The sequence below is a fragment of the Elaeis guineensis genome, chromosome 16, assembly GCF_000442705.2.
Source record: "Elaeis guineensis isolate ETL-2024a chromosome 16, EG11, whole genome shotgun sequence".
Lineage (NCBI taxonomy): Eukaryota > Viridiplantae > Streptophyta > Magnoliopsida > Arecales > Arecaceae > Elaeis > Elaeis guineensis.
In genome coordinates this window covers 20141993-20161785 of record NC_026008.2, presented here as the reverse complement: position 1 = coordinate 20161785, position 19793 = coordinate 20141993, and the positions used below count along the sequence as shown (strand labels likewise).

The following is a 19793-nucleotide window of genomic DNA, read 5'->3' as shown; positions in this document are numbered from 1 at the left end:
GTTCTTCGGCTTTCTCGATAGTTTTCTTAGCCTTTTCCTTAGACTCCATGGCTCCTCGTAGATAGAAGAAGGATAGTAGCCCTAAACATCCGAGTCCTTCTTGGGTAGCTCCTCAGGAAGCCACTGATGAGGCTCCTCATGATCGGTGACGAGCATCCTTAGGACCCAACCATGAAGGGTTCCATCTCATTGAATCCGACTTGAAGGAGTTTCGGGTTTAGTATTTTATTCCATTGCCTTTTAGGTTAGTAGCTCTTGATAGGGAAGGTAGGGTTTCTAAACCTCTAGAGGGTTGTGTTGCTTTTTATGAAGAGGCACTTCTTTGTGACCTTCAATTCTTCCTTCACCCTTTCATCTGTAATCTTTTAGATTATTACTAGATTTTTCCCATCCAGTTCGCTCCGTAGGGATCAGGTCCTTAATGGCCCTTATTTTGATCGACGACATCATTATGGTTTCTCTTTGATGCTCACTCTTTCAATCTCTCTTTTCTTTGAAGAAACACATATACGATAAGGGCTCGTGGTATTTTTCTCCTCGATCGAAGTGTAAGATCGTAGTAGGTCTTTCATCTTCGGTATATAGTTAGAAGAATATGTATTTTTTTATTTCTTCAGACCAACCGTGGGGTTTTAGGATCACTTAGGACCGTCCTAGGCTGAAACTGAACTCTAGAAAATATCCACTCGAAGAGGACTTGGAAGACTACTAGAAGCTGGTTGGGGTCCATTTCTCTCAATTCAAGAATCTTTTGACCGATCAGGATCTATTCGATGTGGGTATCAGTCACATCGCTCCCTAATGTAGGTCACCATTCTTTGTGCTTTTTGCCCTTATTTTTGCTTTTTTTATTGCTATAGACTACTGACTTTCTCTTGTTTTCATCGTTGCAAAGATGAAGCTCATATTCGACACCTCGCGGTTATGAAGAAGAGGAAGAGTTCAGCCCGCCTACATAGGTCGAGCCCCTGAAGAGGAAGAAGGCCACCACTTCGGGTCCTTCCCGACCTTGGTCAAAATCTCCTGATGTGGTGGTGGTAAGGAGCCGAGGCACAAGATCCCTGACATTTTTTCGACCAAAGCAAAGGTTGTCTTTCCGATGACCATGGCTTCTAGGCCCTTTTCGGGTGTCAACCAATCCTCTTCCGATGCTACCGTCTAGAGGAAGTCAATAACACTGATGAAGACAATTGAGGGGGATGTGTTGGCATTTTTTGACCGTCACCTCGTTAGGGAGCTGACAGACATTCTCATTCTTTCGATAGATTGAAGAAAAAATTCATTCGATCTGATCGGATGGCCAGGGTGCATTTAAAAAATTTTCTATACTAGTATTAATATAATATTTATATTTATCTTAGTTGTAGCAAAATAGGGATCAAATATTGAGGGTTTCTTGCTTGAATCTAAAGCTTCACGAGATCTGAAAGTACAAGCCCTCTACTCCACGCGCACGTTAGGCTCCGCAGGGAAGAGGGATGATCATTTTGGGATGTTGCTCCTTTAGAAGGGCAGCAAGGGAAGGGAAGTGATCTCATCACCATGCCATCAAGAGGAACCAAGAAGGACCCATGCTAGAAACAATTTTTAGCGTCTTATTTTGTTTCTCACGATAATATATTTTTTTTGGTTTTGTCGCATAAAACCAAAAACCAACCAACTGACCGGTGGTTAAGCCCTCCCCTTTAAGTAGATGTAGGCATCCCCTTTTTGATCATGTCCATGGTTGGTTAGGAGTCTAACTCAAACCATATTTGAATTAATCTCAAACTAATCCAACTAGGAAATCCAAGAGAGAAAGGAGAGCGCCTATTTTTGTGGCATCCTTTCTCTAGTCACATGAACAAAAGTGGGAGCGGAAAAAACCAATGCTCTTTTCTCTTTTGGTCGGCCACGGAGAGAGTCCCTACTATGTGGGACTCAATTCAAACTTTAAGCCCTCTCCTTTAAGTCCAAATTTAGCTCAATTCGAACCTGATTCGAATTGGATTTGAACCAAAATCGAAGAGCCTGTCAATCCCAATCTAATTAGAATTTTGGTCCAAGTCTAATTTAAATTTTTAACCCAATTAAGTCTTAATTAAATCAGATCTAATTTGAAATTAATTAGGATATAAATTGACTCTCTCATAAATATCTTGAATCATTGGTCAGATCATTATCATCTCTAAAATTAAACCCGAACCTCATGTCTAGTGCTTGCTAGACATAGTCAACTTGTTTAATCCCATATAATCTCTAACTTAATTCTCAATTAAGCTAATCTATTTGTTCAATCAAGTCACATAGTTTCAAATTGAACACATAGATATGGATCAATTCTTTCCTACTTCGTCTGATTTTGTGTGTGACTTCATAGGTTCGAACACTAAATCAGTAGCACAGAAAATTATTTTCTGTACTAATCGAAATTATCATCTAGCAATAATTTTTGATATCTAAATAGGTCGAATATTTGCAAGGCAATATTCAAAAATCATGGAATATAGTTACCGCATAATTTATCCCTTTGATCCTGAATGCTCCAGACGACCTAGGGTTTAACTGTCAACCCTGAATTAGTCATCTATATTGTATTTCAATCTTTTTCAAATTCTATAACATATCACATAAATTATCCTGATCGAGGTCTTACTCAATTGAAATACAGTGATGCATCAACTCCTAAAATCTAGAGGGTCAATCCCATCTTGATCCATATACTAACTACCACAAGTACTTGACTGTGTCCAAAAATCTTTCATTACTGAATTAAAAATTTAGATAGTCCGACACCAAAGCACAATGAGTTGCTTGCAAGTCACCGTGGTGATCTCAGGTCTAAGAGATATTTATGTCCATATTCTTCACGAGCAGCGCTTGACAGCAGAATGCTCCGCAAGTGAGTCACTTATTCAGTGATGATGTACTCTTATATCTCATCTGTATGTCATATCAGTATCTCACACTCTTTGGTTAAGAGGACAACCAACTTATATGGCACACAATGATCTACACTTAATAAATGTCATCGTCTTTTAATGACGTATCATTTGATCGCGAATATGTTTAAGAACTATTCAATAAATCTTTCTTTATCGATTATCATATAGTTCTAAAGACTTCATCACAACACATGAGTTCTATCAAGAAAGATGTATACTTTGTGATGAAAAATATCAAATAATTTTTATTAATTTATAATTTATATACAAATTACAAAGAGCACAATCGTCCAACGATTGACTTTAGGACACATTTCCTAACATTGGGAGATGTGGAAGACATACTCGATGGAGGATGCACTGGATTCTAGCATAATTGGAATTATTTTAGTGAGCCCTTTCTCTTCATCCTTTACTTTTTCTTCTCTTTTTTTCTTTCTCCTTTTTTAAGACCTTTGTTCTTGGGACAGATGGTGCACACCTTTGCTTTCGTAAGGGAGATCTTAGTGGAGAATGACCAAGCTAAGATTTCTCTTGAAGAGAAGCTGAGGAAGGCTGAGGAGGAGCCGAAGAAAGCTCATGAAAAGCTAAAAGCTGCTGAAGAAAAATTGGAAGCCACCTCCAAGAAAGCTGAGGATGCCAAGATTTGGTTGGCATTCGACCTTGATGAGTCCCTAAAAGAATAAAGTCTCTGGGAGAAGACATCTTAGGGAGCGGGAGGAAAGGAGTAGGGATTTGGCCGACCACCTCTGCTACAAAATGAAGATAAAGAAGGCACTTTCCACAGTAGAGGGCCAAATTAGGTGGGTAAGGGTCCAGGTGGTGGAGAACTTCAGAGTGTCTGAGGACTTCAGGATTGAGGTCACGGAGGGTGCCTTCTCCTCATGCCATGTTGGATTTAATGAATGCCATGATAAGGTGAAAGAGCTCTTTCCTAAAGTCTACACTAGTCGTTTGGTTCCAAGGTTGAGCGAGCAGGCGGATAGTGAGGATGAAGAGGTTGAGAGTCCTAGTCGTGAAGTGGTGATTCTATCAAAGAAGGTCAACCCTTCCAATGCCACGGCCACTGCTGAGCTGGTGATCACGAGTGTCATCGCAAACATCGCTCCCGACCGGGCATGGGAAGAAGAGGTGAGATCCAATGCTGCTGTTGAGATCCCTCCTACGTAAATCGAAGCCCCTCCTCCCCCATCTGAAGCTCCTCCATCTAACTTGGCTGAAGACTTCATGGAAGATGAAGACGAGCCGGTTCCGAAGGTTGCCACCGAAGCTTCATTTTTTCTATGAGTTTATATACTTTTCATCTTTTATTTTATTTTATCAAACTTGTAACAAAAGACTTCATAATGAAATGAAGTACATTTCTTTTCTACAGATTTCATCCGATGTCTTTTCCTTCTCTTTGTTCCTCATTTCTTTTTGTTGTCTCTTTACTTATTTTGTGTATACAGCAAAAGGTGGAAGGCCTGCTTTTACTATGGGAACATCGTCTACTTCAGAGATGAAGGAAAGGTCCCAAAGGTATCTCCCATCACGACCCGATTTCGAGCACTCATCGAGAATATGGGTCTGTTCTTCTGGGCATACAAAATGGGCTTTAACTAGTGCATCGCAAAGGCCAAGGAGTTCTTTCCAAACATCAATACTATGTTCCTGATGTTCATAGATATCAACACCAAGGAGCTGCGTTAAGAAGTTTAGAGCACTCCTTCGGACACCTACGCTCATATTGCTAGGACTTCACTTGATGTGTCGATAGCCATTGGTGGAGCTCCGAAGAATCAAGGCTACATCGAAGGTCTCAAGGCCGATGCCCCGAAGAATCAAGCCACCCAAACACCCAAAAAGTTCCAAAGGCCGCTAAAGTTCATCGAGGAGATCCAAGGGCCATAGAAGACACTAAAGATTTGTCCTTTATTCTTTTTTTTCTACAAAGAATATATTCGGACAAGTTTTCTAAAGAAACATCATTTTAATGAAATGACACTATTTTCAAATCATAGGTGTCACTTTTGTTTTTAATCCTGAATCTATTGACTCGAAATGAAATTACCATACATGATGTAGATAATAGGCCGAAGTGACATGAATGGGAGCCAAAGCTATTCAATAAGACATAGATATCTTGAAATAAGAACTTCATTGAACATTCTTTAGATAACAAGACTTACTGATAGTACATCCTCATATTTTCAGAATTCTAAGTCTGAGCTATAGGTGTACCATCTAGTTCTTCAGTCTGATAGGAGCCTGATCGAATCACTTCAATAACTCGATAGGGTCCTTCCCAATTTGGTGCCAACTTATCTTGTTCAGTAGGTTTGAAGACTTCGGATCGATGTAGAACAAGGTCGCCACAAATAAAGGACTTTGGCTTCACCCTGACATTGTAGTAGCGAGCAACCCTTTGCTGATAAGAGGCTATTTTAATCCGAGCTTGATCTCTAACTTCTTCAAGAAAGTCAAGTTTGGAGTAAAGAGGATCAGAATTTTCTTAATCATTGAAGCTTTTGACTCTATGTGACGGTAGATTGATCTCCATAACAATAACAGCTTCCATGCCGAAGGATAATTAGAAAGATGTTTTACCGATTAACATTAGGGTGTGGTTCGATATGCTTACAAAACCCTATAAAGCTTGTCAGTCCATAGTCTTTTCGCTCAGTCTTTGAAGAATTATCTGATTCATGACTTCAACTTCTCCATTTGACTAAGAGTGCTCGACGGGAGTGAATCGATGTTCGATATGGAGTTCAGAGCAAAAATCCCTGAATTTCATGTTATCGAACGACCTGTCGTTGTCGGTGATGATCATCCTTGATAGACCAAATCGACATACTATCAACCTCCAGACGAAGTCTTTGACCTTTTGTTTGGTGATTTGTGCCAAAAGCTTAGCTTCTACCCACTTCGTAAAGTAATCTATTGCTATGATCAAAAAAAAATTTTGACCTAATGCCATCGAAAATGGACTGAGGGTGTCCATCCCCCACATCACAAAAGGCCAAGGTGATAAGATGGGGGGTGAGCTGGGATGTCGGCTTCTATTGGATGTTGGAATTTCTTTGACATTGTTCATACTTTTTGACAAGACCCTCTGCATCCTTCTGCATCGAAGGTCAGTAATATCCTTGGCGAAGAACTTTATGCGCCAATGAGTTACTACCGATGTGGTTGCCATAGATACCTTCATGGACTTTTCGAAGCACATAATCAGCCTTGGATGGCCTTAGACATCTGAGTAGTGGCATTGAAAACAACTTCTTGTAGAGTTGACCATTGAGGAGGACATACCAAAGTGCTTGCCGCTTAATTCCTCTGGCTTTCTTTTGATCAATTGGGATGGTGTCGTTGCTTAAGTACTCGATTAGCGGATCCATCCAGATCGGCTCATCATTGATTTGGTTGATGCTTGGGGTCTTTTTAATGCTGGGAACATCTAGATGCTTGACATAGATTTTCTGCCCCAAATATGTGGAATTAGAACTTGCTCGATGGGAAAGTGTATCACCTCGGGTATTCTCGGATCTTGGTATCCTTTGAGTCTCCAGCTTTTTAAAACTCTTAGAGAGATCCTTTATCTTTTGAAGATATCTAGACATCGTAGGATCTTTGGCCTCATACTCGTCATGCATCTAACTCACAACTAGTTGAAAGTCGGAGAATACCTTGACTTCATCGTCACCGAGCTCTTTGGTTACCCTTAGTTTTGCGAGGAGTGCTTCATACTCAGCCACATTATTTGTGGTGCTGAAGTTGAATCTCAATATGTACTCAGCGATGACTCTATTGGGGTTGGCCACGATCAGACCTGCACCACTTTGAAAATTTGAAGCTTCGTCAATATGCAGTATCCACCAGTTGTCTTCTGCACAGATCTCTAACCTGCAAATATTCGAGTTTTGCCTTTTTTTAGGGACCATGCATTCGACAATAAAATCCGCTAGTATTTATGCCTTTATTACCATACGAGGTTGACACTCGATGTCGAATTTTTTGAGCTTGATCACCCACCTTGCCAGACGACTAGATATATCCAGCCTTTGAAGTATTACTCTCAAGAGCTAGTCGATGAGTATAACAACTGTACGAGCTTGGAAGTACGGTTGAAGATGCTTGTTGGTGATAACAATTGTCTAAATTATCTTCTCGATTCTTATATATCTAGTTTTTTCATCCCTTAGGACTTTACTAGTGTAATAGATTAACTTTTGTACACCAGCTTTATTCCGAATGAGAACTGAACTAATTGCCTGTGAGATGACTGATACATACATAAAGAGTTTCTCACCTTCAATTGGTTTTGACAGAAGTGGTGTCGATCTTAAGTACTTCTTCAGTTCTTCAAAAGTAGATCGGCACTCCTCTGACCACTCAAAATTCTTTGATTGCTTTATTGCTTTAAAGAATGGAAGACACTTTTCAACTGATCTGGAGATAAATTGGCTTAGTGCCGCCACCCTTCTAGTCAAGTGTTGAACTTCTTTCTTATTGTTTGACTACTTCATCTCTACAAGTACTCGAATCTTTTCTAGATTAGCTTCAATTCCTCATCGGGTCATCATGAAGCCCAAAAATTTTTTAAAATTCACTCCGAAAGTGCACTTACTTAAGTTTAGCTTTATTTGGTGGCGCATGAGTTCGTTGAATGCTTCATTCAAATTATTGATATGCTAATCAGCCTCAATACTTTTTACCAGCATAACATCCATGTAGACCTTTATATTTCGACCAATCTGTTTCTTGAAGACCTTGTTGACGAGATGCTGGTAGGTTGTACTTGTATTCTTCAATTCGAATGGCACTATTTTATAACAGCATAGTCCTCATTCAGTTATGAAGGCTGTCTTTTCCTCATCTTCGGTTGCCATCCGAATTTGGTTGCAATCTGAGAATGCATCCATGAAGCTCATAAGCTTATGGCCTGAAGTGGCATCGACCAACTGCTCAATTCTTGATAGAGGAAAGCCATCTTTTGGATAGACTTTATTGAGATTAGTTTAGTCAATACAGATCCTCTACTTGCTATTAGCCTTCTTTAATATGACCACATTGACAATCCACTCTGGATAATGTGTTTCTTGAATGAATCCCGCCTTGAGAAGTTCGTTAGCTTCTTCATCAATCATTTTTTACCTTTCTGGGTGAAGCTTCTCTTCTTTTACTGGATAGACCGATGATGAGAGTCAACATTCAAGTTATGGATAATGACATCGGGAGAGATACCTGGCATGTTAGACACCAACAAGACGAATACATCGATATTTATCTAAAGAAAATCAGTCAATCGCTCTTTAAGATATCCAGGCAGTTGGCTTTCAATCTTAACAGTTCAGCCAGGTTCGCCTCCGAGCATTACGTTGATAAGTTGTTCCACTAGTTCATCTCGGCTTTCATCTTCTTCCTTCCTTAGGTCCAGGCCCTCAATTGGCAGAGTTTCTTTGGGCTTATTTTCTTGGACTGTTTTCATGAAGCATTGTCGTGCAAGCACCTAATCGCCTCTCATTTCCTCCATTCCCTTCTTGGTTGAAAAGTGGACAAGCAGGTGATATGTCGAGACAACAGCTCTCAGAGCATTCAATCCAGGTCGTCTGAGGATGGCATTGTATGCAGAAGATATTCTGACCACTAGGAAGTTAAGTAGCATGGTGATCTGTCAAGGTGATTTTTTTGCAGTTACGAGCAGTTCTATTTCACCTTCGACAGCTACTGAATTATCAAAGAATTCGACCAGCAATGCATTGATCTGCCTTAGTCATTTTTTGGGCAATTTTATTTTTTCGAATGCATCATAAAATAAAATATTGATAGAACTTTTATTATCAACTAAAATTATTTTTACATCATAATTCGTTATTGTCACTGAAACGACAACAGTATCATTATAAGGAGTTTGAACTCTGATTACATGATCATTCGAAAAGAAAAATGACATCATTAGAAGATAAGAGATTTGCTTCCCCAATTCGTCGCCTCTTCTGAGTGGATCCTTCAGCTCCCTCTTCTTCTCCTATCCCCTTGCCACCAGTTAGTCCCGAGATCATGTTGATGATGCAAGTAGTTGGGTTGTTGTCGAGGTTGTCATTCACATCGGTGTTGGGCCGATGTGATCCCTCCACTGGGTCTTTTCCTTTATTTCGGTCATTCTCCTCAAGGTATCCTTGGTGGATCAGATCCTTGATCTCATCCTTCAGTTGGCGATACTCCTCGATATCATGGTCATGGTTTCGATGGAAGTGATAGAACTTCTTCTAATCCCTTTGGCTCGATTTCGTCCTCATTTTTTTGGCCAATGTATGTAGATTGGCTTTTGATCTCCATCAGGATTTGAGCACGAGAGGCAGAGAGAGGAGTATAGTCATAGAAGCATCGTTGGGGACTCCTCAACCTTTGCTGCTTCTAAGGATGGTTATTTCTTCCCTCTTTTCGAGCTCTACGATCCTCCTTATGGGTTGCACGATCTTTTTCATGACTTTTTTTCTTCTTGCTGTTCTTCTTTCCTCCTTTTTGCAAGCGAAGGACTTTACTCTCCTCAGCTTGGGCATACTTTCGTACTCAAAAAAGAAGATCAACATAGTCCTTTGAAAAGTTTTTATTGAGAGAGAAGATGAGAAGTTCATCTCTGAGTTCTCGTTTCATCGTCGATATATCGACAGACTCATTGAAGTCACAAACTTCAAGCGTGGCAGAGTTAAAATGCGCCACATAGTCCCTTATCAACTCTCCTTCTCTTTGCTCAATAGAGAAGAGACTATCATGGTTCTTTGGTTATGGCCTTTGGCTATCGAAGTGTATCACGAACTACATGTTTAGCTACTCAAAGGAGTGGATTGATCCTTGTAGGACATTGAAGAACCAGACTCTTGTACTCTTCTTGAGAGTCACCAAAAAGACGAGGCAGAGGAGGGCATTGGATGTACCCTGCAGCATCATGAGAGCTTTATAACCCTCTAAATGGTCAAACGAATCGATCGAATCATCATATAGCTCGATCTGCTGCATTTTGAACCGATGTGGGCTTGGTTCGCTTAGAATCTCTCGTGAGAATTATGGCTACATGTTAAAAATAAAGCCATCACCTTCTGGAGGTTATCTCCACACCAGAAATAGTGTAGGCATGGGGAGAGACTTGAGATGGAGTCTTCCTTGGAGGGCTCTAGCGATCAATATCTTTGACCACCTTCTCTTGGACTCCAAGGGCATTGAGGCGAGTGGTGTGGAGCCAGTTCGACTGATCACGACTGTCAGTGTGAAGCTTGAGCCCCATTCGAGTGTCGTTGCCCTCATTTAGACCCTTTTATGTAGGTCCAACAACTTCACTGAGATGGGGCCACTGGAGGAGCTTGTGTTATCACTACGCCATCTTGCTGTAGTTGTTGTATAGCAGTCGCGAGCGCTTGGACATACTCTATCAATACGGTAATTAGGTATGGATGAACAATGGCAGACTATCGAGGAGGTTGTTCCCCGACAGTTCGTTCATTGGGAGTGCTGTGTAGTGACGACTGTCGATGCAACATGGTGAGATGGTTTTGTGATTGGTTTTTCACCATCTTCCTCCAGAAAATGGGATGATACCCTTCCTCTAGCGTCAATCTGTTGCTGTGCCTCTCCGACTAGATGGTGAGGTGGCAAGAAAACACAGATTATTCGCTAAGCTAGAATAGTCGAGTACCAATCTGGATCTTGAGGAACTACAAAAAATTTCGCATACGTCGGAGAAGAAGGTGGGGGTTCTTTGATGGGAGACCCTCCGATGGTTAAATCAGAGAGTGTTGGAGAGGAAGAATTGTGAATAAGAAAGATGATGAGAGTGAGTAGGATATCCAGAATCCTCTCTTTTTTCTCTTATCCTTTCCTTTTATAGAAAAATTTACTAAACGATTAGTGCCTGTCAGAGCCAAAGTAGTGGCTGTCAGAGTCGGAGTAGTGGGTGTTAGCAGGTTGTTACAGGACCAGCTGTCCACATCTAGAAAAATAATGAGAGGTTGTAACAGAATGCCAACTCATCATCATCAGTGCACTAGTGATTATCTGTGTTTTTCAATCTATAGTCTAGTTCGTAAGAACCATAGCGTAGCTTGTAGAGATTTGGGACGGCGTTAAGGCCAAGTCGGCTAAAAGCTGATGATGCTGGCTTCATCTAAGAACTGACCTCATACGGTCGGCCATCTGCTGATGCATAGGGTACACATCTTGGGTCATCTACGTTATGATGCCAAATATCTGTTACGTCTTCAAAGATCGGACATGTTACCAGGCAGGCCAATTTTGGTCCAACAAATCCTGCACTTATCTTGATTTTTGGCTAAGTTGTCCACCTATCCCACTTCTCCGAAGACTTCCTGGATCATTCAAATTTGAACAATATTCATTCACCAATTATTTGAAGGTGTGCATCAGGATTCCTCTCCTCTCCTCGAAGAGAGAGGAGGGGTGTTGGACTTGAAGAGGTCTCGCCTCACTAACTTGTAGTTGGTTCTCTGATAAGAATAGAGAAGCATTGCAGATCATGCACCCTTGCAGTCTTTTGTGACCTCGTCTACTCGTTTCCAAGCGCTTGCGAGTTGCGAGAGGCCTTTTTTTTATTCTGCTTCTCTAAGTATTTTATTTATTTATCTATTTATATTTTGGAATATGCGTCTGATTATGTTGTTATAATTAGGGTAGCAATGCTTGATTGTTTAACCTATTTAACTTGATTCAACCCATTGATGGTTGTATTGGATTATCTATTTAATAAAATATTTAGATTCAAGTTTGGATTTTTGACCCATTCAATAAATAGATTGGGTTCAAATTGATAAAATTTTGACTTATTCTTTGTCAGACTTCATCTGCATCTAGTCCGACTTGAGCTGATTGCTACCCCTAGCTGCAATTAGAAGAAAATTATACAACCGACAACTGGTGCAGAAAGCCGAGCAACTGGATTTAAGTTTAAGGTCAAACTCGTACAACATCATTCGATACAAACCATTGTCTATATCAAAAGCTAATCCGAATTATTTCAACCCAGCACTCTTGGTCCCAACATGCAAGTAGCTAAATCCATCAAGCATGATGAAGATGAGGGTCGTCGTTCACCAATCTAGGTACTTGATAGCTGTATGAACTAAATAAAGGAACAGAGAAATCTGTAAGAAGGCTACCTTCTGTTATGGGCTCGTTCCAGTGAACAAGCCCTGCTCAGGAACGTCCAACTTTTAGGATATATTTGGATAGTTGAGCCTAAAATCCCACGGGATTCCTGCTCAGGAACGTTCCATTGAACAAGCCCTTATTAGTACCTTTCCCTCCCTTTTCCATCCTTGCCCCTCGCTCTCCTAACCCTTAAGTCTCTTGGTTCCGTGACTTCACCCTACTAGTGGGTTATCTTGATGCAGGCATTCATGCTCATGCTTCAGTCAAATCATCAATTCAAGCATGTCTTGGGAGACGCCTGGTCCCAGACAAACTGCTGAAAAATATGGTTTTGGTTTTCTTTGATGCAACCAACATGGCTGAACCAAACCTGCTCCTACAACCCTCCAACAAACAACTGCTTTCTAACCATGGAGAGAGTGGCCTAACGAAATATGCCTTTGCTTCCATGCAAGTGACCCGGATTCGGATCTCAGTAGATGCCAAAACTTAGATTAAATGATAGGACACGAATAATCGGGAGAGAGTTGATCATGACAGCCTGGACACATGTATTGAAAGTAATTTCTGGTTTACTAGATCTCGATGGTATATTGAGATGACGTACTCATCCGTTGAATTTGCTCATATGATGGAGCAACTACTGTTGATGATATCAACCAAAAACCGCAGAGAAAATATACCCGTTGAATCAGCAAATTGTATAAGATGCTGAGAAATACAAGAGACTGAATGCTTTGAGTATCGACAAATATGTACATTGCCTTTGCATTTAAAATAACTAAATCCTTCACATTCTAGAGACTTTGAACACCCTCGTTCATTTTCACATTAGATCCACTAGAAAAAGAAGCCGCTATGGCCAAACAGCAATTGCATCAAATCAACTTAACTTGAAAACAACATGTATTTAATACCTGTAATTTTATTTTTTTATTTAAAATTTTAAATAATAAAAATATATTTATTTAAAAAAAATTATGACATCTTATATCCATATTATGATATTTTACGTGTAGAAAGTTATAACTTTTGTCCACAAGATGTCATAATATAACACAGGATGTCATGCACAAAATGTCATAATTTTTTTCAAAGAATAAGAGCATTTCTATCATTCAAAATTTTTAAATGAAAAAATAAAACTGCAAGCATTAAATACGTATTAAAAAATGATTGGACAAAAATTTTTCTTATATTATGATATTCTGGACCATATTATGACATACTAGACTATATTATGACATCCTACATGTAGAAAATCATAATTTAATGCTGGATGTCATAATATCTACAGGATATCATAATTTTCTGAACTATATTATGACATCTTGAATATAAGAAGTTATAATATGCCACAGGATACCATAATTTTTTTTTCAAATAATAAAAATATTTTTGTTATATAAAATAAAAAAAAAATAAAACTACAGACATTAAATGCGTATCGAAAAGCGATGGCTATGTGAACCAATCATATAAAATGATATACTCTACATCAAATTTTCTACGCCGCTCACGGTGCATAAAAAATTTCTTAGCCAATACAATATGCGTAACATAAACCTGCACCATGCAGCCTCAAGTCATGAAAGAATTTTTCAGGCAAAATAAAATAGCAGGCATAAATCAAAGCCTCTGTTAAAGTCATGTTTGATTGTAGAATCTCTGCCAGCATATTTCTGCAAAACATTCTAAAAAGTTATTAAATCAATCAGCCTCTGTTGCTGCCATACAACCGATAAGATTCTTACCAGCTTGTAAATGAATCACCTTCCCTCAATCAATCTCTTGCTACCCTATCATATGCAAACAATATTTTTAATCAATTCTTTTCTGAAAATAAAAAAGAAAAATATTTCACTCAATTCTTCTATGGTGCACATTGATGACATAATGGTTCAGCTGTTCCCCAAATGTCTTGGTAGAGAATTTTTCGCTGACATGTTGGTACGCCTCTTTGCCCATTGTTTCTGCCATCTCACGGTTGCTTATTAGTTTAGACATAGCTAGTGCGAAGTCCAGAGGGGTGGGATCACAGAGAAACCCTGTGACCTCATGCTTAATCGTCTCCACTGGCCCCCCACTGTTGCATGCAACTACAGGTTTTCGTGCCGCCATTGCTTCCAGGGGAACAATGCCAAAATGCTCATCCTGCATTGTTTGTTTTTTCAAAGGTCATTTAATCCAACATCTAACTACACAATGAGAATGACATTTCCGAATATTCCTAACAGTTCATACAACCAAATTCAGATTTCCGAGAGACACAAACAAGAAGTATCCTGACTACAAGAAACTATAAGGAATAATATGTCTTTGATCAATTACCTTTGGTGTATAAAGAACACAGAGACATTCAGAGAGCAACTTATTTCTCTCTGCTGTAGAGCAGGATGTGACAAAATCAACTCGATCAGAAACTCCTTCAGATTCTGCCAGCCATTTGAGTTCCTCCAGGTACTCAACATTTTCCTTGAGACGTTTATCAAAGCCACCTAATGCAACGAAGCAACAAAATTAAATCAAATCTAATACACTAACAAGCACAACAGACAGAAAAGAATGTGCCAGTGACACCATGCTCAAACTACATTTCTTCCAAGCATTTAAAATATCTTAAGAATTTTATCCTGATTAGGTAATGATGGAAAGATGACTATTCCACTATAATTGCTATTTTCTTTTCCTTGGGTTTTAGGTGACAAGTGAATGAATCTCATTTATCAAAATATGGTGGATGACAAATATTCAGATATTTACAGCACTATGCTATAGTGATGTTGCCTGCCAAGCTTTTAGCAGACTTTCAAACATGATGGGGTATCTCTCTTCAACCTCTGCAAAGGATGGAAAATGCCTCAGACATAGCAAAAGGCAACATTGCAGTCATCTGTCTTAATACAATTAAGACAAGGCCCATCTACTCTGCTTTAATGTTATCATAATGGATGTCGGTCAAGCGAGGCATAAGTCTCAAGCTTCAGTAACATTGCCAATTGTAGTAATTTAAATATGCCATCACCTATTAGATACCATTTGCACAATCTGTTTGAGTCCCAGACGGCAAACCAGAACAGCTTCCATGGCGGATAACTGTCAAAGTTGATCTTAGGACTTCCTTCCAATCTTCAGGTTATTCTGTCAGCTAGGCTTCCCTAGGTGAGAGCAAGACCATGATAATATGTTTCCTTTTTTTTATTTCTTCTCCCAGTTCTTTCAGCATATAGTAGAGCTCTCTTTTTTAGTTTTTCCGGAGCAACATTTCCATTTCTTCATCTTAATTATGAGAAAAAACAGCAATTGATACCACTTTCCCAAAGAATGCCCTTTGACATAAAAGTTAACTTTAGACAGCTTTTCATGGGCATTCTTCTTTCCCCTATTTCACAAATGATAGGTGCTTTCTTATATATATATATATATATATATATATATATATATATATATGAAAGATCTATTGAGAAACTTCTCTCATAGTCAACCAATGAATATAATTTGCAACTGAGAGGAGCAAAATCCCCACCCTCCTCACTCAAGCAGTGTAATGGGTGGCATGGAAACTGTCACATGTGGTCACAAAACAACCAGGGCAGACTGGACTCTAGATGCTTGTCTCATCCCAATTGGAGAAAAAAAGATCTCCATCTAGAGCACATTGTAAAAGGAAAAACTCCATATTTTCTCTAGGCTTTCTTCCAAGTCAGACAGTCCTCTTACTGTTAATCCTATACATTCACATTTTATAGTTCTTTCAGTGTTAATCTCATACATTCACAGTTTTCTATAAACTGTGATTGTTCTCCAAAGTATGAGAACTTGTCCTTAATAATCAAACACCCTCAAGCTAAAATTCATTTTGGAAGTATAATTCACCTCTCATACAATCTTGTTTGCAGACCATTTTACTCTCGTTAAGATATTGCAGTGAAGATATTCCCTCCCTTAACATCTCCAACTTAAGCTGTTACAACTTTGACATGAATGCTCCCTCTTGATCGTACATCTTCAAAGCCATTCTTCCTTTCAGGTTTCCTATTACAAAAATCCATACTGTTTTGGTCTTGCACATGTTTAATAAGTGAAACTTTTGAGTAGCTCACAGATTATCCATAGAAAGTTTCTGTCCTTCAAGTTTGTCCACCAATGCCAAAGGCTTAACAGAAATGGACATGTAATAGGTGTGGCACATGCTTTGGTTAGATTTACTGAGCATAATGAACCATCCCCTGGAATAAAATTGTTTTATTGACAGGGATAAATTTTCTGTTTATTCAAATTTTGGATCTCAAATTAACCATGATCTAAGTCAGGCACCAAGACAAAGCCCACGATATTACATGTGGCTTCCTATGTGGAAACCAAGAACTTTCAATCGATCAAGAATCCTTGTACCATAAGAATTGATCCCCATTATAGCATCTTCCCTAATACTGAACTTAAGATCCAAAAAAACAATGAATAAGCAATGGGGATTGAGGTAAACGTGCAGCAGGCATACCTTGCTAACATACAACCACACTGATGCTGTCAGCAAATAATGGCTTTAAAGCTTGGTAAATAAGAAATTAGCAAAACATCTTGATCAAATCCAATAGATATGCTTCTAGATATGGAACAATAGGAGAAGAAATCACCTTCCAATTACTCTAGTTCTGTTCTGTAATCTATATTCTTAAGAGTCAGTAGTTTGCAAAATGACAAGAACAACTTGTGCTTTTCAATTTCAAGCTCCTAAAAATACAACCTCCTTAATAAATAGATATCCAACATCTCGATTGGCCATTATGCATGCATTGATCCAATCGCAAGTTTTCAATTGTATAGAAATGTTGTTGAGTTTTGATTTTGAACAACAAAATCACCAATTTTGCTATCCCAACCATAATGTAAAACATTGAAAATTGATATTAAAAACATTATAATGAATGATAATTACCAACAACTGTCAATGTTGCCTCAACTGGCTTATGTCCAGGAAAAGCATTTCCTTTAAGAGAACGAAGCAATGCAAAAGCTGAAATTGCTAGCTGGAGATTCTTTTTTCTTTCAAAACGGTTGATTGAGAGGAAATTCAACCTGAAATATGCACAGGCCAGAGCATTTAATTTTCAGAGACATACATAACTCAAACAGTTAAAACATGGTGAATATATCAATAGATATACAAGCTTTTTTCATTACCTATAGGAGCAAGGACCATTAAACTGTTCCACATTGACTGCTGGGTAAAGTACAGCTGGCTCAAATCCTTTAGAGTGAAGATGATGGAATGTTCTGGCAAATGTTGATGCAGTGAATCTGCTGTTAACAAGAAGCAAATCTGCCATACCTGGGAATAAACAGTCATCAACAGAAAACATTGGCAAGCATGTGAAATAAGTGGAGACTCTGGGAGGCAAATGCATGCACATGCATGACGCACAGATACACAAACACTGAAATAAAAGGGGGTAAGGAAGCTAAGAGAAATGAACAAAGGAAATAGAGGTGAAAGAATAGTTGGGATGTACCAGTGGTTGCTTCTTCAATCATGTCAATTGGTCTGCGGTATATTCTCCTTAGCATAGTTGTATGTTTTGCAAGCAACAAATCTGGAAAGTGACAGTAGAATATTATCTGGAAAAGGAACAGAATTAATGCATCCCTTGCAAACAAAGAACATCCAAAACAAAATTAAATGGACAACAATTAATTACCTTTGCTGACCGTTTCATTTTCAACAAGGGAATGACAACAGAGACCTGATCTACCAGTATCACATCGAACGAGGGCCACAAGAAAAGCACACAGAGTGCAACAAAAATGCATCTTAGATAGGCACATACAGCATGGAAACGGTAAAAGATGTGACGAGGTAGGAAACCACCATATACTGTGACTGGAAATGGACCTGAATAACAACAAAAGCAAGCACCATACCACTATCTTATATTCTAGTTTATTGCAACTAACAACAAAACAACAACAATGATAAAAAGAAGTAAAACCAGTCTCAACAAATAACAGTAATTGAAAGAAAGAGTTACTAAGATTTGTTATCCTGATCATAAAAACAACAGGAACGTCACCAGAAATGGTCTCCTCAAAACATCGGTTTTTGTCATGATGTGCTGTGAAAAGATGAACATTATGACCATGCAGTGAAAGTTCAACTGCTGCATCTACAATCAGCCTTTCAGCCCCGCCTGCACATGAACATTAAAAGATCGTATAATTAGACAAAACAACATGTTCCCTTTGGTTTTCATATGAAGACTTAACGATCTTCTTATTCATTTTTTTCTTAGCAATATGATGTGTATTAGATTCTTCAGATGATAGTAAACATACTATGCACCAATTCCTAGAAAACAGAAAGCCACTTGTTTTGGCAACCGAGGTTGCTAAGTTCACTTAGAATCACAAGGAAAATGTGGACGTTCAAGTATATTTATCAATCTGGCTTCAAGAATAAGGGTAAAAAAAAATGAAAAACAAGGTTCAATGAGGCCTATACTTAAATGATGCAATTAGGCTTGTTTAATATGATAGCAGTATAACATTCTCCCTCCATCCTCTTCCTCATCTTTTTCTTCTTTTGTTGCCCTTTTCTTTTTGTTCCCTACCACCTGAAATCAAAATTGTCATCAATGTTGTCCACAAATTCGCCTTTTCTCTAATGCTTAATTGCACGGTAATTATCAACTAAACTTCGAATCCAATATACATCAAACAAAAACAACAGTCAAAATGAATCCTTCTCGTGATCAAGAAGCCATTTCCTACTTTGAAAGAAAAATCAAGCTATAAGCTTTTATCGATTTGAACGTCCCCAGAATAGCAACAGCCAGAAAGAATCATCAACACTCCAAAAAGTTAAATTGTCACGGTAGTAGACTGTTAAAGCTCGCACAGAAACCCAACAATGAACACAGCCCATCGCATAACAAATTTTCAAACTACCTTTTACTTCAGATATTAAATAATTTGACTTCATAAATGAGAAGAAAATAGCAAAAATTTATATCAAGAAACAAGAAATTATCGATCATTGCAATGATCCAAGAAGTCACCCACTCTACAAAATGAGAGCAACAAAATCTACGGGATCAAATATGAGCATCATCTAACCCTAAAAAACCAAGCTTCACCGATGGGATATATTTTGCCTCCCAAAAAACGATCAAGATCGAATCTTTTTCTTCGAAAAAGAAGAGAGAGATTCGATTGAGAGCACAAGGAAGTAAAGATTATGGGAAAGAGAGGTAGACCGATTCCAAGGTCGGGATGGATGATGGCGATCTTTAGCTTCGGGCTTCTCCGTTTCTCCATCCTTTCTTCGCTGTTTAGCCGAGCACGAGAACGGCTTCCTTCTGGTTTATACTTCTGGTTGACCCAACCCGTTTACATGGTAGGTTGAGTTGAACCGCGACGTGTGAAACAGATCTCAACAAGCTAATTGGACCAAAACCAAAATTTATTGATGGGATAGGCTGTAGAATTGGAGCAAGTCGCATTAAACTAGCTGTGTGTCGGATGGGTAGTTCATCCTTTCTTCAAAATGGATGATATCTGGATCTAGCATGCAAGATTTTAAACTCCGTTGGCCCGTCCCATCCCATTCTGCTAGTAGTCCAGTTATACATGCTTATAAATATCCTCCATCCCTCTTCTTTTCTTCTTTCTATTCTTCCTTTTTTTATTTTTTTTTTTATATTTCTTTCTTTTTTTTTCTTTTCTTTA

The 19793-nt window shown here is 38.8% G+C and overlaps 1 protein-coding gene across 1 annotated transcript; it reads right to left on the bottom strand.

Moving 5' to 3' along the window:
• Positions 1-13684: 13684 nt before the first annotated feature.
• On the bottom strand, positions 13685-19479 carry LOC105033909 (uncharacterized). Its single transcript, XM_010908885.4, has 8 exons — positions 19322-19479; positions 18140-18256; positions 17768-17961; positions 17582-17687; positions 17253-17400; positions 17008-17147; positions 14400-14566; positions 13685-14222 (listed from the first exon to the last, which is right to left on the bottom strand). Exons 1-8 carry the CDS (start codon positions 19380-19382, stop codon positions 13929-13931), a joined length of 1227 nt encoding a protein of 408 aa, XP_010907187.1. The 5' UTR covers positions 19383-19479; the 3' UTR covers positions 13685-13928.
• Positions 19480-19793: the final 314 nt, after the last annotated feature.

What these genes read in the sequence shown, in the direction of transcription:
- LOC105033909 (XM_010908885.4), bottom strand. Translation starts at nt 19,382, where the DNA reads ATGGAGAAACGGAGAAGCCCGAAGCTAAAGATCGCCATCATCCATCCC. An exon ending in AAATGAAACGGTCAGCAAAG is followed by an intron (nt 17,688 to 17,767) that starts GTAATTAATTGT and finishes TTCCTTTTCCAG; the next exon opens with ATAATATTCTACTGTCACTT. An exon ending in GATTGAAGAAGCAACCACTG is followed by an intron (nt 17,401 to 17,581) that starts GTACATCCCAAC and finishes GTTTATTCCCAG; the next exon opens with GTATGGCAGATTTGCTTCTT.